The 23,016-nt window shown below is 42.0% G+C and overlaps 1 protein-coding gene across 2 annotated transcripts in view; it reads right to left on the bottom strand.

The window, feature by feature from the left end:
- Window positions 1-1,006: 1,006 nt before the first annotated feature.
- Window positions 1,007-23,016, bottom strand: part of ADAMTS12 (ADAM metallopeptidase with thrombospondin type 1 motif 12) — a 325,208-nt gene continuing 303,198 nt past the window's right edge. For both annotated transcript variants that reach the window (XM_053201656.1, XM_027075102.2), the window contains 4 exons: window positions 22,716-22,892; window positions 19,324-19,467; window positions 12,385-12,538; window positions 1,007-4,665 (listed from right to left, as the gene is read on the bottom strand). In XM_053201656.1, the coding sequence (XP_053057631.1) occupies window positions 4,487-4,665; window positions 12,385-12,538; window positions 19,324-19,467; window positions 22,716-22,892 (654 nt within the window). In that variant the 3' untranslated portion in view covers window positions 1,007-4,486. The remainder of the gene's footprint in view (window positions 4,666-12,384; window positions 12,539-19,323; window positions 19,468-22,715; window positions 22,893-23,016) is intronic.

The raw sequence follows: 23,016 nt of genomic DNA, 5'->3' as shown, positions 1-23,016 counted from the left end.
GTTTCCAGTCATTGTCAAATGTCTCCTAGGGACAAAATCATCCCTGATTAAGAACTAGTGTTCCAGAGGGGAGCCTGGGTGGCTCAATCAGTTAAGCATCCAATTTTGGCTCGTCATGATCTCACAGTTCATGAGTTTGAGCCCAGCATCAGGCTCTCTGCTGTCAACAAGGATCCTCTGTCCCCCTCTCTCTGTGCCTCCCCCACTCATGCTTGTGTACTCCCATGCACTCTCTCTCTCTCTCTCTCTCATGGTGAAGGAGGAACAGAAAAGTGCCTCAGCCTTTCTGGCAGGGTTAGTGTAGGCTTCTTTGGTGAAACAGCATTTGAGCTGAGTTTTGTAGGATAAGAGTTACCCAGTGATTACAGAAAGAAGAGTTTTTAAGGTACAAACAAGGAGGTGTTCATGGCCCTCTGTGATGTCTTCTTGACCAAAAATGATTCCTACTGCTCCTATGCATGCCCTCAAACATCCTAGGCCTACAGATGCTTGGCTCTTGCCAGCCTCATTTTTACTCGTTCCATTTGAATAAATTCCATGTCCCTATGTCCAAATTCTACTTTTGCTGGTTACACTTGCTATGCTAGGTACCATTTTGGAAGAAGGACTGGATTTCCAGAGCAAGATCCTCTAGAGGTGGGTTAGTTTGTCTTAAATGTTACGTCAACATGCTGGATAGATTGAGGGAATAGGTTATGCTGTGAACTGCATACACAGTTCTGCATACACTGAACCTGGTACTGAGGAGAATTTTAGGCATCACTTTGGATCATCATATGGTGGATTGTGTCAGCTGCATCAACATTCACAAGGGACCTATGTTCTACATCACCGGGGAGGTGACTCATCTGATGACATAATGATCTAGGGGTGGAGTAGGAAGAAATCTGCAAAGGAGTGTGGGAGGAAGAAGTTGACAGCATCCTCCTCCAGTTGTTAAATTCCAGGGCAATACTGGTGGGTGGTGGGAGTCTCATGGCAGGAGTAAATGTATCACATGGAAACATTGAGTTTAGCGATTTTATTAATGCTACACGATAGCAGGCTATGATTACACTCTGGCTTTAAATACTGAGGTACCCACCAAGGTACCCCTAAAGGAGGCTGGGCCTGGCAAAACAGCGTAGCATAGAGATGCAGGGAGAGCACATGGGTTGGGCCATATACATCATACAACCACTGTGGAGGACAGTCATGGGTAGAACTGTGCTTTGCCAATGATTTTTTTAATGACATAACTTAAAATAATGTTAACACTAACAATATTTGAATTTTCAATACAACAAAATAGGAGTAGCATCAAATATGTTGGCTAAGTTGTAGCACCAGGCAGTTCACGTCATGTGGTCTCTCCCCTGAGAGTGAATCACTGTGCACCGAGCAGCAAATACACTGTCCCAGGACTTCATCTTAAAGTCAGAGGGAGAAGAGCTAAGATTGGCAGTCTCTGGGGTAGCAGGGTGTAGATTTTAGAATTTGAAGGATTTCAGCCAATTGATTGGGAAATTATAGTCTGAAACAGCATAAATCTCTCACATTGGTTTCAGAAACTTGATGAAGTAAATATTCATTAAATATCTGAAAGCACCGCATTGGGATGACTGCACCAGGAAAACCCATTGTAAAACAAGTCATTTCCATGAAGAGGCAATTGTTTGTATTCACAAAATTATTTCTTTTTTTGAAGTCTTCGCTGGTCTCTTGGAATATTTTCTCTTGGTGTGTTAAACTATGTTTCAGTGTTCAAGAATTCAATTCACCCACAACTTTCCAGAGAACAGTGAACTCTATCACTATGAAAGACAATGGAAATAAACCAAACTGGGTTTGAGAACCTCACTGTATTTAAGCACCAGACCCTGTGGTGGCCCCTCTGGCTCATGGCAGATGTGTATACAGCATGTCTTGCCACATTTCTCACTTGCCTGTTCAAGGTGGGAAGAAAGGAGGATGTGCACTGAATAAATCAACAATGCTGTTTGATGTTGTCCCCTGTGAACATCCAAGGAATGGTGAAGGTACCATCTAGGTTCTCGTCTTTAGAGCCTTCCTGTTAAATCTGAGGCCTCTTTATGACTGCAAGCAGGGGGACCTGTCAAAACCCTGATGATCCAAAGATGAGTGTCAAGGTAACTGTGTCAGATGACTCTATCCTGGAGTACAGACTGACAGATGCCACACAACTATCTCACGACACAGCCTCCATACAGGCAGTGAACGTCTGTGATACATGATTAGGGGCTCATTTCCTACCTTTACGAAACTGGAGAAAGCCCTAGAATGGAATATCTGGCCAGACCCTCCCCACATGTCTATCATCTTCTCTGCCATGTGGGTCATAAATAACATGGTCCATTTCGTGTATTGAGAAATCTGGCCTAGTTGAGTTTGCTGAGGTCAGTAGGAATCCAGGTTTGTTCCTGAGTTCTGGAAGACTGGTCATACCCAGGTCTCTGATGACATGCATAAACTGATGCTAGATAGTACAGTACTGGGTGAAGTTAAATCAACCTAGCTTGCTAAATTTGGCCCCCTGAAAGCCCACACTACACTTCGGGGACGGTCTCTGCAAACGGCCTCATTAGAAAAAATCAGGTTCTCCTCCACTCCTGTCACTAACCATTTAAGCCTCTTCTCTCTAAAACATATTTCACCAATGATTGTCATCTACCAGCAGTGTTTGCATTCAAAGCGAGAGAACACAAGACCATTATTATTGAGAAATAACCTCCCTGGCTTTAGGTAAATGTTTCTGCTTTCCTCCTGTTTCTGCTCCTTCTTAAATTTCATCCCAACCCCAGTGTTCTATTTTCCACAGGAATTTATCAGAATAATAGACATTAATGGTTTGAAAGAAAATGAAAAAGCACATAATATAAACATTTTAAGCTTCTAGTATCCAAGCAATAGAACTGGCATTGGCCAGCAACACCATCACACATTCAATAGATGTATATGGACTCGCCCACCTGTACATCTATCTGTATGTTTATATTAGTTCTGCCACCATCTAGATATTAGCACCATTATTCAATAGCACCATTCTGCTGAACGGATAGGTAATCCACCAGAGCTATGGGACACTACACTACCTGTGCATGAGTCTGGAATGTGCTACCCATTACCTGAAGTCCACATCCCTGCTTCCCGCTCTGTCAAGAACTGGTTCTGAGGGCTTCTTCCCTTTGAGGCCCTCCCTACCCACCCACCCACCCAGGAAACTTGGCTTGTATTTGAGACCACAGCCTCCTGATTGGTGGTGAGAACATCCAGAATAAGCATTCCAGCATTCATTTCACTTTTTGGGTCTCTCCTGACTGTTCCATCCCGGGAAACAGACCTTAAAACTAACTACTGGGTGTACTGGGTGTACTTAACCTCACTTTTGAGTTTTTTTTTTTTTTTTTTTTCAAGACTAGAGGTGCGTTCCAAGTTCTTGTACTTAATACAGTTTACCTGGTTCTTTGAAATATTTTAATCTTGAGCACCATTTTCTGTCCTGGGGGTAGGCAGGTGTGTGTTGCAGCCACAGACCTGGCTAGAGTAGCTGTTGTGTGTAAACCCCCAGCAGTGGAAACACAGCTGGACCTGAACTGATGACTCAGGCAGGGAATGTGCTAGAGAGGAAACGTCAGACAGGAAGACTCATCTACTCTTCTGCAAAGGAAACGTATTTGCCAGGAAAGGGGGAAGAATAAAGATCCATGTTTCTTTTCTTATACTAGCAAGAATTTGATTTCTGCTCGTTTGCTTTTTAAGAGTTTTCATAGAAATTATCCTTGAGTCAGAAATGTCTTCTGTATAATTAAGCTAAATCTTTTACCTTTACAAATCTTATAGTTTCTGCCCATTTTCTCTTCTTCTTATATCTCCAGGCACACAAGGGAGTCTAAACAGCCCACATATGGAGTCTACAGTGATGTAGATGGAGTGATATAGCCAGCACTTTCTCTCCCTGACTCCGGTGAGTACTGGCTGAACAAAGTGGTCCTCTGCCTGGGTGAAGTAAAGGAATGTTCCTGAAAGCTCTCTCCCATGATGTATTCAACAACAGCTTCCCCAAGCAGGAAGGAAAAAAAGGATGGTTTCACCTAAGTAAATTAACAAGATTATTTGTTACCTGGATACATCTGGTTCTGTTTCTTGATACTCCTGAGGTAGTCTGGGAAAATCCTGGTGTCTTTGTTTTTATTTTTAAGGAGGGGAAAGACATCATGTCACTGACTTAGCTAATCTGGCACCTTTCCTGGGAGCCAATCCCAGGAGATGCCTGACTCTCCTGGATATCTCACCTGCCTGTCAGGGAACAGCAAGCTATCACAGTCCCACGCCTTTTGCAAGGATGTTTTGTGGCTAAAAAACACAGTGGATTTTGTTTTGAGCCAAAGTTGGGCCTGAGAAACCTCAGTGCAGTGGTCCCTGGGTCTAGAAAGTATACCATCAGCAGGTTGCTGCAGTCTGTGGTGGAGGGTGGCTTCCTTCTGGACTAGAATGCTTTGGGGTTTTTGAGCGACTGTGGCTTTCTTGGCCTTTGGGTGTGGACGATGTGTGTCTGGGGACATGAAAGGCAGCACTGAGCCCTCACAGTGGGCACAGAACATTTCTTCATGGTTTTTAGTGTTTGGCAGAAACTGGCTGATAACTTGTCCTTGGTGCAAAGTAAATCTGTGGAAGGAGAGAAAAATAAGAAAAAACAAAGATTATCCTTTGTAAGTGAATGAACACAACTTCTATTAATGGAAGATGTTATGCATCTACCAAGAAAGGTTTCATAATAATTCATAATAGTTGACATCCACAGAACACTGATTATGTATCAGACACTCTGCAAAGTATTTGTGTTAAACTGAACTATCAGTCACAATTCTTCACTCCTGCGTAGCGGTGTCATATACATTCCCACCCTTGCCATGGCTGCCTGGTGGGTGTGAATACTTCTCCATTGCTTAACTTTGGGTTTAGCCCTATGACTTGCTTTGGACAATGTGACCTAAGTGCGCATGATCCTTGCAGGGCTTTGGGGGGTGCAGGAGGAGGAGCCTGCCCTGATGAGCTTCTGCTGTCACCGTGAGAAGGACATGGTTCATGCACCTAGTGGACCAAGGAGGATGAAAGATACATGGAACAAACCTAGACCGGACCTACAGCTTGCAGCCAAGACCGGCCAACCACAAGCTAGATCAGCTGACCCTCAGCTGATCTGTAGATGCTGAGCAAAATACACATGATTGTAGTCCCCAAGTTTAGAGATGTTTTGCTCTGCAGTATTGTTTTGCAACAGTTGAATGCAATGTTTCACATGCACTGCCTCATTTAATCATTTCCGCAGTACTATCGGGTAAAAATGATTCTTTCCATTACACAAATGAAGATGGTAAAGCCTACAGGAGTTAAAAACCTGCACAATGTTCCCTGGCTAGTAAGTGGCACAGCCAGATCTAAACAGAGACAGTTTTGACCCCAGAGCTTATGCTCTTATCAATCATATTACTCAGAGCACCGAGCAATCACCCAGCTAGCCAACTAACCAATGTGTTCTGAGCATAGCTCAGCACAGCAAAGGATACAGGTATATAGAATGTGGTCGCTGCCCTCCAGAAATGTACCCAGTAGGTGAAGCCATAAGACATACACAAATAATTCCCCTGGATTCTAATCCTTGTTCTACTCTAACATCTCTAGGTAATTAAGTTTCTCAATTTTTATTTTTCCTTTGGCCCTGCTCTCCTCATCCATGAAGCAGGGAATTTCTCAGCGACCATCAACACCACACACATTCCAGGAGCAGTATTCAGACTGGACTGGTCCATGCAGTCCTGGGCTGGAAGAAATTCAGTGAGGCCCCAAGTAGCAGATTTTTCTTCTACAAAGTGAAATTCAAACTTTGCCTGGGTGCCTCTCAGAGCTCTGGCTGCTTTTCCTTCTTCTTTCCAGAAGAGATTTGAATCATCTTGAAGAAAAACATTTTCACAAAGAGGCTGTTGTCCTTTGTAAATAGGACTGTCAGTAGAAATAAAAATTGAGGTAACATCGTCTTTACCCCAAATCTGTGACGGTATGTTTTCCTCTTTACACTTTCTTTCACCTTCAGGTCATGAGGGCAAAAAATGCTTTGTATCGCCTCATAACTCATCATTCCCTTGAATGCGCCTTGTGTTTTTTTTCTTCTTGTGAAGAAATAAATGTCTTCTATTCGCTGTCAGAATTCTATTTTGTTTGCAAGTTTTAACAGCACTTGGGAATAGGCAACACACAATGTGCCTAGATCCCCCCAAAATCTTCACTGTTGATTCTTTTCTTCTTCAGGCCCCTTCCCTAAGCCTATTATAAAATTCCACAGGAAACTTTCTTAGGTGCTTTCACGTTTCAGGAAAGGCACACATTTCAGTGAGGGATTCCTACTGTGGAATAGGAACTGGAGGTCCTCGTCTCCCTCATCTCTGCTAGAGCGGCCAGTATTCTCCTTGAGGGCTGGCCCTCCATCATGTGGACAGCTGTTCAGAATGAGACAAAGATTCCTCTCTAGGCTGCTGGCTTTGGAACAGGGCCAGCATGGAAGCCTGGGTGTCACAGGTCTGCTCCAATTTCTCAGTCAGTATCTCCTGAAGCCCTTGTGGACGGTGGATGGAAGAGGTGCATCTGGTGTAGCTCTCGGCCCCATGTTCTCCCTGCCACGGAAATGTGAGCACTGAGGTCACCTCGGGAAAGGAAGAAGACAGAGGAAGTGCGAAGGCTCAGCTTGCATCCCCTTTCTCCACAAAGCCTCTTTTGGCCATGCTGCCCCACGTGGATCCCTTCTGTCTCAGTCTCCGAACTTGTATTACTATTGCAATATTTGCTCCAACATGCTACTACATTCCATCTTGAACTCTTCTATAGTGATGTGAGTCTTTTTTGTGAGGGCTAAAGTGTGACCTCTCAAGCATATCTACCATTATAGAACAGGCTTCCTAGAGGCTCCCAAATCCCTTAACCTATTGTGGGCTGAATTGCATCCTCCGAAGTTTTAGTGTCTCCCAAAGTTGGAGTCCTAACCATTGGTACGTGTGAATGTGACTTTGTGTGGAAATATTTCTTTGACGATGTAATAATGACATATATGAAGATGAGGTCACATCAGAATAGGGTAGACCCTTAATGACTGGTGTCCTTAGAAGAAGAGGAGACAGGTACACATAGTGAAGAGAAAACCACATGAAGACACTGACATCAGAGGGAAATTGGCCATGTGATGATGCGGGCAGAGATTGAAGTTATGCAGCTACAAGTCAAGGAAAGCCAGGGATTGCCAGCAACCACCAGAAGCTTAGACAGAGAGCATGGCCCTGTTAAGACTTTGATTTTGAACATCTGGCCTCCAGAACTGTGAGAATACATTTCTGTTGTTTTAAGCTATTTAGCTCCTGGTAGTCTTTTATGGTAGCCCTAGGAAAGTAATACACCCACTCTCCTATGACAATAATAATAACAGAAATACAATTTATTAAGCACTTACCAGATTACCAGACAATATACTTCACATATACTGCCTTATTTGAGGCACGTAGAATTTTACTTGTAGGTATAGCTATTCTTCTTTTAAAAACAGAAGGTTCCAGAGAGGCTTGGTAACTAGCCCAACATTGATTGCATAGCTGGTATGTAGCTGGTGGCTGGAATTTGAATGTTGTTTCATTGCTTCTAAAACTCGGACACCGAGGGAATGAATCTCTTGTACTGGTGATAGGGGAGGAGGAGGGCACATGGACAGATCTTCCTTGAAAAGAACATCCTCATTTGCTCACACGGGGCCCCCTATTGTCAGGTTAGGTCACCTATGTGACTGACAGAGGCTCAACCATGCCTGGTGTTCTTGCCTGATCTTGGGAACCATGAGATCACAAAGTCTGCTTTTCAATGGTCTTCAGAACACTGGGAGCATGCTGGATCCTGGGGTGCTCCTGTTTGAGAGTGGGGAACTTGAAAGACGAGTGGAGGATAGAGGTGGCCTATATTGGGAGTGTGTTCCAGGCCTGTGTTTAGCAGCTCATTTAGATAATGACCATGAGCCCAACATCATGGCACGGCTTAACTGCACAGTTCTCTTTATTATAATAAAACAATGAAGGCTTGTTGTATTCATCAGCAAACTGGATCCTGGCCGAAGCACACACAATGCTTATAATTAGGGGCGACTTGGAGAGGAGATCTCAATTTGCCTCTGCCTGTTCAACAGAAACCACGCTTGGAAATTTAAAGGGACACGTATAAGCTTGTTTCTTTGTTGTCAGCTGTGTCTAGGTTGAAAGGATAATATTTTTCCCATAGAAGAAAGTTTAAAAACGATTTCAGTATTGCTGACAAATTCAGTTTCTGTCAGAGTTTGGGTTCCTTGAGGCCAGGGGCTGTATTGTACTCATTTCTGTCCCCTCAGTTTTTAGCATTTGTCTGAGACATATGTTGTGATCAGTAATATTTGCTGAATAAATGAAAACACAAAATTCTATTCATCTGGAAGAATATTCTTGAGTAGAAAGTTTGCTGATTCAAATGTTCATTTGTAGCAACTCTGGGTCCAAGTACTGTCTTCATTACTTTCCTTATTCTTTTTCTTGCCTTCTCTACCCCTCATTCCCTCGTTAAAAAACAACAACCTAGGAATGGCGCACATAAGAGCTTTGCTTTTGTTTTATAATCATTGTGAATATAATGCCTAGAATATACTTGATAGTACATATTTCTGGATAAATTTTTAAAAATTTGTTAAGTCTTTAAATTAATTTTTTTTTATCTTCTAGATACTTAGAAAGGGTTTAATAGTCTCTATATGGAAATGGTAGTTCTGATTTAGAATTTAAATCATTAACAATTTTGATGGCATCTAAAGGAAGTAAAATGGCCTGGAGGAAAGCAAACCTTATGTGGAATTCATACCTGATTCTACAGGATGGACACAGGGTGTATGTTTATTGTGATGGCTGGCTGACTGACAAGAATCCAGGCACCGAATGACTTATTTTCAAAGCATTTTAGAAGGCTCAGGGGTCAGGGTTGGTGGTAGATTCTTTAAATCAAGGAATTTCTTGAAGCTGCTCTTCATGTTGTTTCTGTATGAGTAAGCATGGCTCTGCCTTCAGGAGAAGCTAGTAATTATCTTTTGTTGCCCTGATAATTGTTGAGGTGAGCGGAATTCATTGCTATTTGCATCCACTGACACCCAACTATTAGTCACCATCTTCTCAGTGTGAGATTTCAAGATAAAAATACCATGTATGCATTTCACCTAGTTTTGATTATTGAAGATGGCGCTGTCCAGTGATAAGACAGTTAAAGACTATCTACATAGAGTTTAAAAATAACAGCCCACAACACTGAGCATGGTCAATCAAGCCTTTTTGCTGCTTCAATTATATAAAAATCAACACAATACAGACAGATACTATATCGCCTTAACATTTGAAAAACACAGTACCATAGAAGGTGATGAGATGACACAAAGGGAAGAGGGTCTCAAATTGGCTCCTTGATCTAGAACAGGGTGCTTCTGAAACTTTAATGTACATCCAAATCACCTGGGGATCTTGTTTAAGTGCAGATTCTGATTTAAATGCAGTAGATCTGAGGTGAGGCCTGAGACCCTGCATTTCTAACAAGCTCCCAGGTGATGCTGAGGCAGCCAGTCCAGGGACCAATAACACCTCTGAAAATGAGCTCTTTCGGAGTTTCAAATAAAGTCAATGATAGCCACCCCCAAATGCAAGTTAGTCAGAAAGAAGTTGTGTGTGACAATCACATCTAAAGCATTTTCTCCCTCAGTGTATTACATTCAGAATTTCCAGCTCAGATCTCCCTCTTGGCTCTGCATCTGTGTAGAAAACCAATCACAGGACACTCCTACCCAAATGATTCATAGTCACCTCAACAAACATGTCCTAAACAGAACTCATTTCCTTTCCTCATTCTCAAACCCACTCCTGGGGGGGCTTGTCTCAGTGAATGGCAGCCTCCTCTACTCAGCTGCCCAGGTTGGAAATCTGGGCTTATCTTCCCTGTTATTCCCCCAGGAACAGAGACTTGCCAAATCTTCCTGTCAAGTAGTTCCTGAATCCACTTACTTCTCCCTACCTGCACACCACCCTAGTTCATGCCACATACATCTATGGCTTGGGGGACAGCTGCAGTCTCCTGAATGGTCTTATCTATCTTCCACATGGCAGCTGGCATGACTTTCTCATCTCCATGTCCCTGCTTGGAATACTTCAATGCTCCTTCTGCTCTAGGATAAAGTCCACACTCATCCGCCTGCATCGCAAGCTCCAGCTTTGCTTTCTACAGTTCCTAACTTCCCATGACCTTCATACTTGAGTTAGACTCCTGTGCCATGACATTGTATTCTTCCTGGTTACTGCAGAAACAGAAAGCCCGTCAGGAACCTCTTGCGTGACCTGTCTACACATCGTTCACTTCCTCTACAGGTCTTCCCTGCTCTCCCCAGGTCCCAGTCCATGCCCTTTCCAAGAACTCCTGTAACATTCTTACCTCCCTTATCAGGGTCACTGGATTGCAGCTTTGTTCCTTGTTTGACATTATGTTTAGCATGGAGTCAGTCAGGGCCCAACAAATATTTTCTGAATACGTGCATGATTTGTAAACACGCAACCTCTAAGGAAAATCTCAGGGTATGAATTCTAATGGCAGTCTCCATTGAATGCCAGTCCCCTCAGTACTTGGAAGGAGGTAAGGAACAGATGAACAGAACACAGGCTCCACTACCACTAATCTCTAACAATCTTTAGAAAAATACCACCACTGTGTCTGACCCACATGCTGGTTTTTCACTTAGCTAATGACGTCTAATAGTCAGTTCTATAAATAGGGACAGAGTAAATTCAGTCTGACCATCTAAATCGCAATTTCAGGACTACATCTACAGGAGGTACCCTCCGCTTTGTAATGGATGTAAGTAGACTATCAAAAAATCCTCTCTTTGCCTGAAAATCTCCTCCCTAGGTTTTTAACTTAATTTTAAAATCTCACATATTAATGAAGCCCCAAATACCAATGAAACGGACATTAAGAGTTCATGCTTATGCTTGAACCCATTCATTCATAAATGGATAGAAGAAAGCGTAGTCTATTGAAATGAAGTAAGTTGCCCAAGGGAGGTAACTGAACTGGTTTGTTGATGGAATTTTTTCTCTTTTTAAAGGCACTTAATACCTGCTGTTTAAAATCTTCACAACAACTTCAGAAAGCTTGTATTATTATTCTCTTTATATCCAAAAGGAAACAGACTCAGAGTGTTAAATAATTTGCCAAGGTCACAGATAGAAAGAGGCTGCTACTGGATGCAAACCCATTGCTGTCTGATTCCAAAGCTGGATTCTTTTCACCCCCGAGGAAGTGACGCATGTGAGGAGAAGACCTGGCTTGGTGCTCTGGCTCTGAAGTCAGCCCACCGGGTCTTCATGAACGGGCCACTTAACCTTTCCAGGCTGCAGCTCAATGGACTTAAATGACGAAGGTGACCATACGTTATTCAGATCGGGATGCTTTCGGAAAGTGGAAGTTGAATGTAGCAGGTAACAGTGATCTTCCTCTGTTCAGGTGTCCCTCCTTATGTTTTTTGGTCCATTTTCATGTGTCACCCCTACCCCCTACCCTGCTAAGTCCCAGCATCCCTGTTCTGTAGCCTCTAATACCCAGTGATTCTTGCTCTTTTGGAGGACTGCCCACAGACCCTCCTGGAGTTGCTTTGTCTCTCCACGTAGAGAGCTTTTAAGACCTGCGAATTCACTTTCCCCAGTGTAGCCGTTGGCCAATGTGAAGAGTGTGGGAGTGTGAAAGTCCAGCTCACAGGCCTCAGGAATAGACAGATCTGACACATAGCTTACACCCTAGAGCTTCCCTGTGGGACCAGTCTGAAACAGCAGCCTGGCTGTGCTTTTGCCCTCTTTTGTCTTGCTTCTCCTATTCCCTTAATGGTTTTCCTCGGGAGCACTTCCTCAATGAATCCCTTGCACACAAATTTGTACCTCAGAGCTGTTTCTGTGGAACCTGACCTAAGCCAGTGGTGCTGGATTGATAGAGACAGCCGTTCACCACTTGACTGGTTTCCTGAGAAAGGCTGGAGCATCTCTCAGAAATTTCTGAAAAAACAGAAGTGATTCTCATCTGTGTGGGATGACATCAGTGTGAACGTGCTTTGAGACGGGAAAATGAAAGAGATAATCCCTCAAGGATCACCAGATCAACAGACAGCTTGCTCTGAGTGGAGCTGGCTGGCCTCTTCAGCATTAAGATTCTTCGCTCAATAAAGGGGACTAAAATTATCCACAGTCGATTCATACAGGACACCTTATTGATGAAATGTTCTCTCCCCCCTGGGCAAAGGCGTTCACCCACCAGCACTCTTCTTGCAGGCCTGCAGGCTGCACTTCTGGACTTCTGGAGGTCTGGCTTCGTGATCACACACGCATCGGTCTTCAGTTGTGTTGTCTTCTGAGGAGATACAATGCACAGTCCTCTTCTGAAAGCCCCCTCCACAGGAAGCAGTGCACTGAAAAAGAGGGGTGCACAGAGAGTCACGGTTCTTCCCTGGGACCACCAGGGGGACTCTAGCAGAGCACCTCTAGCCCCACCATACTCAAGGAGGGGACAGTCTCGATTATCGAAATCGTTCTGAAGGAGTCAGAGAATAAGGCACTACAAATTTGGAGATGTGAATTTAGGCAGAGTCTATACTACTGACTGTGTGGATTGAATTTAACTTAATTGACTGTTGGGTTCTCTGAGGAATGTGGACAAAGTCTGAAATACAAGCAAAATAGAAAAAGATTTCATTTCTAAGCCCTGGTGCCTCAGAAATCCAGTTTCTCTGAACTAGATTTGACTTGGGGCTGGGAATCAGACATGAAGAAAGAGAAGTAGGAGAGGAAACCATGAAAGAATGGAAAGAGAATCTGGAATGGGTCCAGCTGGACCATGTATGGTCTCAAGCCACTCACAAGATTTTATCGCAGTGTCATCCAGTGGCTGCCTGGAAGCAGAAAAAATTTTTTATTTTGTCTATATATTATGAAAATATATAATATAAATGTATGTAATATATTAAAATATAATACATAAATATTTATATTATATATATTAAAATATATATAAAATATATACTATAATATAATATATTATACACACACACACACACATACACAACATAAAATTCATGATTTTAACCATTTTTAAGTATATAATCCAGTGCCCTAAGTGTATTCTCATGGTTGTGCAATCATCACTTCTATCCATCTCTAGAACTTTTTTGTATTTCCAAATTGAAACTCTGTACTCATTAAATAAGAGTTCCCCATCTTCCACCCCCACCACTAGCCCCTGGCAACCACCAATCTATTTTTTCATCTTTATGAATTTGACTATTGTATGTACCTCATATAAGTAGAGTTGTCCCTGGATTACTTCAGTTAGCATAATGTCTTCAAGTTTCCTCTGCAATATAGCATGTACCAGAATTTCTTTTAAGGTGGAATAATATTCCACTGTATGTATATACCACATTTTGTTTATCCATTCATCTGTGGATGGACACTTGGGTGCTTCCGCATTTTGGCTATTGTGGACCACAGATACTCTAATGACTAACATTCCACTTCAACATTTTCTTTCTTATATAATTAAACTTCCCAGAGGGCAGAAACCAGAAATAACTACTGAGCTGATCTTGAGTAAATAAAAGTGTGCAACAGAAGACAACAGGAAGAACAAGGGCAGTTAATCAAGCCAGAATTTGATCAAGAGTCCTGGACCAGGATTCTGGAGATGGGCTTTTCCACTCACTGCATATTGTTCTGGATCAAACACTCAACCACTCTCTTTCTTCCCCTGTAAAATAAAGTTGTTACATAAAGAACAAATGGCTTCCTTTCCTACTTTCTGCTCCTAAGGGTCTGATGGAACAAGGCTGGGCTGGTCCAGGGTGCTGAAGTCCTGCTGGCCCTCTTGTCCAGGGCAGATAAAGATGGAAGAACTAATTCCAAGCCAAGCACAAAAATCAGCAGAGAGGTCACTGTCCATGCATTAATTAGTCAATTAAAATGACTTGTGATAAAGAAGATGCATGACTTTGTGTTGGTACTTAATTGGAGGATTAAGCAGGAAGCATGGTTACTGATTTGGGTTTTGTTAATTGTGGTAATGCGGTCAGTTTGGGGTTTTAGAGAGAAGGTACACCTCTTTTAATGCTGAGTTCCACTTCTTTGGAACCAGTGATAATAAGGAATCTTTGTGTAGAACTGAGAACCCCAAAATAAGGATGCGGCTTAGCTCCCAGCTAAGGCTACTGAGTAACTGAATTGACCATACCCTAAGGTGAACTGCACACTAGTCTCATTCAGTCCTGGATGCCTTATCCAATCAGAGCCCAAGGGTTCTCTTCAGCTTAAGCTGGCCTGTTTGGAAATGTTGACTCCCAGGGCTTAGCAGATGATCAGCAAAGACTCACTCTGTGTGAAGCTATAAAACTGTTGTTGCTACCACTCAACCAACATAGATGGATTGGAGAAATATGAAAAGGAGGAACCATTAGATGTTTCAAAACTAATGCAAGCATCTTCACTGAATAGTTTTCTTACACTTACTACTAATATATAGTAGGCACAGTTCTAAGTGCACAGGAAATATCCTTGAGTTCAGTCCTGGTAGCAACCATGTAAAGTAAGATTTTTTTTTTTTTTTTTTTTTTGGCTTTTGCTAACATAGAAACAGGTCCACCTCTCTTCTGACTTTCCTTTCTCTTACAGAATTTAATGGGCATGGAGACTCACGTTCTTCAGATTTGGAAATTTTTCTTGTATTAATTCTTTGATTGCCTCATTTCTATTCCATCTCTATTCTCTCTTTCTGAAATCCTATTTCAATTTCATACCTCCCGGTCTGATCCTCTAATTTTCTCATCTTTTATTTATTTTTTATTGCATTTTCTTTTTGTATTTTCTTGAGAGATTTCTTCACATTATTTCCCCAACCCTTCTACTTACTTTTTTACCTTTCTATTATAAAAATAGTTAAGATCTCTTTATATTCTCTGAGTATTCCTTTTATATAGCTGCAATAGGAAGCTAGGTCATGGGTGTAGTCTCCTATTTCTCTGAAGAAATTAATTATAGTTTTTTGGGGGGAAGTTTGATGTTCTTTTCAAGGTCTCTGTTCCTTGGAGTTTCTTTTGTTCTGTTTGTTATTTTGTCCTTGGTGTAATAGGTTTTCTTAAATGTCCAGTAATCCTAGCCTATCTACTTAAGATGAGGTAACTATGAGCTGACTGGAAGTTCCATGGATGGCAGTTATTGTGAAGTGGTTTTATATAAGGTGATCAGGAGGAGATCTATTATATGAATTTTTTTTTTCTCTTGAGGCCAACCCGGTCCCTTGCCTTTGTGGAGCTCTGTTAGGGAAAGGAGGACACAATTTACTGAGTGTATTTTCACGTAACCATTGGTGAGATGAGCTCTTTTGTTCCCACCAACTGTGGCTGATTCCAAGGTCTCTCTCGGTTTACTTCTCCAGCAAGAAGACCTCCAGGCTATGGTCAGGAAGTAGGAAAGCTCTAAAGATCCAACTGTCTCTCTTACAAACTTTCAACCAACTCTCCATTTTCCCCTACCTTCACTGCTGCCTCAGAAGCTGCCTGGAAAATTTCTGTGCCATAGACAGTTTTTAGCTTTCTCTGGCATGCAAAGTCAACTATATGTTTGCCTATCTGGTTCTAGCTTCCAAAATTTTATTGATTCCTTCTCTGATATTGTCTTCTATCCTCTGGTCTTTGTGGATTTGAGGTGTTTTTAATTTTTTTCTCTTCTATTTAATGCAGTTTGGGGAAGAGAGGCAAATGTGTATGTTCAATTCATCCACATGTGTTCCCTGGGCTCCGTAATTCGTGTTTTTCACTTGATAATAGATCTCAGAGGTCAAGAGTAATTCCAAAGCCTGGCTTGGTAGGTGTTAGCCACCTTTCAAGCCCCCTATTCTTTGATATGCGCAATTGATGAATTTTTGACAAATGGCTCTTCCAAGGAAACTTTAACTCATGTCCACCTCCAAAATGCAGTAACCTCTAACTCTCTTTAAAGATACTTTGAGGGGCACCTGGGTGGCTCAGTCAGTTAAGTGTCCGACTTCGCCTCCAGTCATGATCTCACGGTTCAGGAGTTTAAACCCCACGTCGGGCTCTGTGCTGACAGCTCAGAGCCTGGAGCCTGTTTCAGATTCTGTGTCTCCCTCTCTCTCTGACCCTCCCCCATTCATGCTCTGTTTCTCTCTGTCTCAAAAATAAAAATAAACATTAAAAAAATTTTTTTAAAAATAAAGAAACTTTGAATTTCTGTTGTTAGGAATTTTTACAACTCAGAAATATAGGTCTACCTCATTCTTAAAAGGGCTGTACTCTAATATATTAATAGACTGACCAGTTCTTCTATCAAAGGATATTAGGTTATTTTTAGGAATTGCTGTTACAAACAACATGGAAACGAACATCTTTATCATCATCTAGGATTACATTTGATGGAATATTTGTGGGCTAAATTACTACAGGTAGAACTGCTGTGTCAGTCTATGTAGTTTAAATTTCTCGTTGATTTTAATACTTTCCGTTCTAACTCTAGACACATTATTATAAAAAATGTGCTGGAAATTTGACTGAAGAATAACAACCACACAGAACCTCACAATTTACAATTTAGCTTTCTCTGGCATGCTAAGTCAACTGTAAGTCTGCCTATCTGCTTCTAGCAGATACTACCTGAGTGCCAAAATGAGAAGCAGACCATATTATAGGTAAATGGAGGGGGGGTGTTTTTGACAATTTTCTTTCCTCACTTAGTTCCCTAAGAACAGGATATGCTTCACACATCATTATTGTAATATTTACTGGGCTATCATTATCTTTCTTGCCAAAAAGAAACTGTTGAGCTAAATAATAAGGTACAAGAGCCTCAGGGAATTGACAGACTTAATTCATCCGTAGGGGTGCCTGGGTGGCTCAGTCAGTTGAGCATCTGACTCTTGGTTTTGGCTCAGGTCATAATCTCATGGTCCATGGGTTTGAGCACCACATTGGGCTCTGTGCTGACAACATGGAGACTGCTTGGGATTCTCTGTTTCCCTCTCTGCCCCTTCCCAGCTTGTGCACTCTCTGTTTCTCAAAAATAAATAAATAAATAAATAAATAAATAAATAAATAAATAGGTATTTTAAAAAAATGTTCATCTGTAGTTGTTAATCTTCTATGGGATTTTGTGTTCCTGAATGGGGCCAAAGTTATAACATTTTCATAATAGTTCACATGGTATGAATTATTTTCTTCTAATGGTCACATTTGATTTGATTAGTGATGCTTATATTGTTATATAGGGTTCCAGGGTATTTTTGAAGAGCTTAATCCTGAAACACATATTTATTTGTTGGGTAAAGTCTTTTCAGGTTTTAAAATCAAAGATGGATGAAGAAAATTGGTTTTGGAATAACTGAATTTCTAGTGAACAAGAAATAAAGTCATTTTCCAAGGGAGATGCCAAATGTAAAGTGATTAAATTATATTTACATGAAAACAAGTAAAATTGCATGTGACATTTTCTGTTGTTCACATGGCCCATGGGGACAGGGTGAAAGTCAGCTACTGGCCCTGGCACACAGTTCAGCAGGTTGCAAAAACAAAAGCTTGTCCTGACACCAGTATCTTCTTTGGCAATTCATTATGAATCAGTATTAGATGCCAATGAAGATAGGGAATCGATAGAAAATATGATGTGCCCTGTCTACCTACTGAAGTGGTTGACATCGTTCTTCTTTGTCTACTGGAAATTTTTTAAGCTATGAATATAATAAAATATGCATTTTTAATTTTTTGCAGGCTAAGTGATTAATGGACAATGTTCCTTTAGCAATAATAAATCATCTTGTTCTTCCTGGATTTGAGCAGGTATTATCCAGAGACCAGCACAATCTTGAGTTGGATGTACCAGTAGAAGCCTTTTTCAAGAGTACTTGCCAGAGTGTGAATTGATTATAGCTATGCAGGAGCAACTATACAGCAATGAACAGTGAGAATCACTAAGGATACAGCAGCTTAAAAATATCTGGGGGCATTATGTTTGTCAAAATACTGCATTGGCCTGTGTTATAACTATCAAAATATACTTAAACAAGAACAAGTTTTATATTACAAAATATTAACAGTTGAGGGATTTGTATATCAGATCCTCTTGGCTCCCCTTGTTCCCCAGCTGTTGGCCATTGATCTGCCCCAGCTGAGATGGTAACTAACTTCATGAAAGCATAGTCTATTGGCCTGCACCTCCTATGCCCATGCTGTGTGCCTCTCACCTCTTGATTCTGGGCTTTTCTGGCTGAGACATGCAACATGGTGGGGCCTGCCCAATGCCCACACATGAATAGCCCAAGACAACAGGGGATATTAGCCATCTGAGAGAAGACTTTTTACTCAATCCTAAGAGATAGGAACCAGTAAATCATCTTCTCCCTTCTTGCCGCTGGACAAACTACCCTAAGAGAGTTCATATAGCTAGCTTTTTGAAGGTCTTCTTTTGAGAGCAACCAGTTGTTCCTGACACCAAGCAACAGTCAGTTAGGACAAGTGGTCAGTCTGGTAATGCACCACCTCATATTTGATCCATTCTTTCCCTGTCTCCTTCCTCTTTCCTATCACCCCTGATTTTCTGGTATTGTATTTCCTAATAAAGTGTTAGCTTTGGTCTTAGGACTCTGTTTTCTAGAGAATTCAGGATATGACAAATCAAAGTGCTGGGAGAATCTGTCTGTGGGAGGATTTTCTTTGTTTGCAGGGTCACTGATACAGTTATTTTTATAACAAACAAACTTTGTGACAATAATAAATCTTTCTCTCATTTACAGTTTGTTTGTCTCTCCATCAAACAGACTGGCCATCTGGCAAACTGATCTGTGAATTGACAAGATCTGAAACTCAGGAAATCAGGCTAAGCCACAGGATCCAAGGTATTGAGACCCAAAACTGCTTTTCTTTGGGCTTTGTGCCTCTGAGATCATGTTGGTATTTGATCTGCTTTCTATTGAATGCATTTGAAGTTTTCTCTTCAAGACAGTAAACATTGACCACATGTCAGCAAGGATCAATTTTCAGCAGATTTAGAGGAATTAATGGCAGAAGAGTACTGGAACTAAATCAATGGATTTGCTGAACGTTTTCCATGAATATATATTACCTTGTAAATCAAAAGAAAAGAAACACTATGTTTTAAAAGACTAAAATAAATTGAAGAGACTATAACCGGCTCTTACCAGGTCCCAGTTCCCAGTGGCCCAGTGACAACAAGGATGGCTGTTGCAGGGTGCGGTGGATGTGGGCCTTTTCGTCCAGTCACAGAGACCTCCTAGACAAATCACTCCTCTCTCCTGAACTCCACCTCCACAGGACCTGGAACACTGATATATCACAGGGACGAGGTTAGGTAAAGATCGCATGGTGACATTTTCAGTGACAAGAGAAGACCTTTTTATTATCATTTGTGTTGCGTACAGGATTAAGAATATTAGTATATATATTGGAATCCACAACATATATGCCAGGTTCCTCACAGTGACCAAATGGCAGTGGTGAAACAAAACTTAGAGAAAGGAGATTGAAAAAGGACATTCTAAGGATATGAGGAAGAGAAAAAAAATCAGAAGATGCCAAATAGTTCGATGGAAAATAGTATGCCAAACAGAAGGGATATTGGTTAAAAACCTAAATGAGAGGTCATGGCAGAATAGACATAATGTTATTTGCATTTTGCCTTCTGGCACAAGTATCTATAAACCAAAATGTAAAATGTAGATGTTTTTCTTGTGACTAGTTGACAGTCCAAACAGGGACACATTTGCAATACGATTATGTTAATCTCCTCTTACGATGGGATTCAGTCTTCCTTACCTACTACATAGAGCTTTAGAACTAAATATGTCCATATCCAGAATAGGGAAATTGATGGGTTTGCCCAGGGGTCTGATGCATTGGCTGTCATGCTCACAAGATAAATTTGAGATGACAGGCTGGATTCCTAAAGGGATACAACTCTAAAATGTGTCAGGTTTTTGCTCACTAGTATAATTTTATAAGATCTATTGTCTCATTTTCATAAGGTTTCTAGGAGGAAATTACATAATCCATCAAGAATCTTTGAAAAATACTTTGAGGGGCACCTGGATGGCTCAGTCAGTTAAGCATCCAACTCTTGGTTTCAATTCAGGTCATGATCTTGTGGTTCATGATTTCAAGCCCTGTGTCAGGCTCTGCACTGTCAGTGCAAAGCCTGCTTGGGAGTCTCTCTCTCCCTTTCTCTCTCTGCTCCTACCTCACTTCTGCATGAGCTCTCTCTCTCAAAATAAAGAAATAAACCTTTAAAAAAAGTACTTTGAGGGATGCCTGGATGGCTTGGTCAGTGAAACATCTGACTCTGATTTCGGCTCAGGTCCTGATCTCATGGTTTGGTTGGTGAGATTGAGCCCCACGTCAGGCTCTGCACTGACAGCATGGAGCTTGCTTGGGATTCTCTCTCTGCCCCTCCCCTGCTCTCTCACTCTCCCTCTCTTTCTCTCAAAAATAAATAAACATGAAAAAAAATTTTTTTAAAGAACCTTGAAAAATCTTTATTGTATGGTAACAACAACAACAAAATAATTATGGTTGCCAACATCTCCCCCATTATATCAGGCATGACATATGTGGTGGTACCATAGGAAACAGGGTAATTACATATAATTAACCCTTTCTGTTCAATAAAAGAACTAAGCTATTGATTTCATGGTATTCCAACTTTGAGAGTCAACATGGATTTTTCCCATTTATTCTATCTCTTTTTAATCCTATCTGAGGAGAGAAGGGAGGGATTCCCCCATTGGAGATCATTCTACCTACACGTGTACATATAGATTCAGGGCCATCTGGCCAAGTAATATCTAGGAAAGGAGGTGAAGAAAGTGTAAACCAGTGATTCTCCAAGTGTGGTCTCCAGACCAGCAACTTCAGCATCTTCTAGATACTTGTTAGAAATGAAGAATTCAGGCTCCCCCCCCCCCAGACCTCCAAACTAGACACTCTGGGAATGGGGTCCAGCCATCTGTGTATTAAGAAACCCCCAGGTGATTCTGAAGTGAGCTAAAGTTTGAGAACCTCTGGTGTAGGGACATTCTCACAGCTGAAATGCCTCTTCCATGCAGGCAGTATGGGCTGGCTGACATACCAAAGGGGCCCACAGTCTCATGATTGCAGTCTGCTAGAGAGCGTGTATAGACAAGGCAGCATCATGCATCAGGGAAAGCACCTAAGGATGCTCAGACCCTCAAAAGCTCAAGAGAAATATTTTTGCATTTCCATGTCCTCTGCTTCCTCAGAGGGAAGGCTTCCAACTGTGTGGTTTACTCAGAACAGAATACTACTTTAGAAAGGAGGGTCTGGGGAGACCTTCAGGGAACAGTGCCTGATTAGGGCTCCCAGAAGCTACTGAGGAAGCATCAAGAATACATCTTTTTCATAACCAGAAAGCAGATCTGATTGCTCATCTTTAAAAACCTGCTGATGCCGTTTCTCTGACAAGGCGATCTAGGCTCCTCTGCAAATTCCTGGATTCTGAAAGCTGTATAATGATTTTGAAGGCTCATTACACGTGGAAGTCTTAGAGGCCTCAGTCCAGAGCATGGGAGTAGCAGGCACTTTATATGCCCCAGAGCTGAGCAGGTAAGGAGGAGAAAGAGGGGACAGTGGCTGCTGCCCTCCCCACCCCCCCCCCACCCCCCAAACACCAGGTATTGGCCCAGAGCCTCAGGAATAAGTATGGCTGCTTGACAATGTAGGCAGTAAGTAGCTGTAGGGGGCTCAATCTTCTGTAAGTTTTGACTCTAACTCTGTGTTCTACAGTTGTAATTCACTACCTTCCTTTCCAGGGCACGTGGAAGGTTTGGTTTCCTCCAAAATAGTTATTGATTCACTCTTCCTCCTTAGTTTACTCTTTGTTCAGTGCTTATTGAATTAATGTCTATGGTAGAAAGCACACTGGCACTGGAGTCTACCTTATGCTTAAACAAATACTCCCCCATTTATTTTCTAGTTGTGTGACCTCATGTAAGTTTCTTAACCTCCAAGTCTCAATTTCTTCATCTATAAAATGGAATTAATAAAGCCTACCATTCAGATTGTTGTGAAAATTAAACCAAGTATTGGGAATGCAAACTGGTGCAGCCACTCTGGAAAACAGTGTGGAGGTTCCTCAAAAAATTGAACTCTAAAGTGGAACTCTAAAATAAACTGTGTGTGGGAAGGACCTGACCAATACCCCCAGTTCAACTGCAGAGGCCTAGGAGAGAGGCATGTGAGGCTCTGCCCTAAATGACTTTCATCAGAGTGGTCCATGTACATTTCCCCAACATGAATCTCAACTCCCCAGTATGTCCACTGGGAGACTGGGTTGTAATAAAACACTGAATTATCACGCTTGAAACCGCCAATTGTTGTGGCCTGTTGACCTGTTGTTGTTGTTGACCTGTTCAGCCTTCTCCACACAGCATTAGGCCACTGAATGGAGGCCAGTCATTGCCACGACGCACGCGTGGTCTTCCCTGACTTCTAGTCTCACATGGTAACACAGGGATTCACATTTTCCTGGTTGTGTGGATGATGTCTCTGGAGGCCATACCTGGCTCCAGGGCTCCACCTGCCACTCCTCACAGGGCTCCATGTTACAGCTCATGCTCAGCGGGGGAGGAATGCCGGCCAGGAACTGGCAGTGAAATGGCCTCAGGCTCCGGTGGTCCCGGCTGTCCACACATTGAATCTCCCGGATCTGGAAGCCCCCGCTGCAGTTTCTGGAGCACTGCATGGAGAGGGAGAGAAAAGGGGATACTTGAGTCCCTGGTGTCAGGCTTTGGATCCTCCATATCCCAGGGAGTTTCTCAGAGAGCCGTGAAGTTCCAGGGTTCCAGCCATGAAGATTCATT

Source organism: Acinonyx jubatus, chromosome A1 (genome assembly GCF_027475565.1).
Source record: "Acinonyx jubatus isolate Ajub_Pintada_27869175 chromosome A1, VMU_Ajub_asm_v1.0, whole genome shotgun sequence".
NCBI classification, from domain to species: Eukaryota; Metazoa; Chordata; class Mammalia; order Carnivora; family Felidae; genus Acinonyx; species Acinonyx jubatus.
The sequence above is the reverse complement of the archived record's forward strand: the minus strand, read 5'-3'. Positions and strand labels throughout refer to the sequence as shown.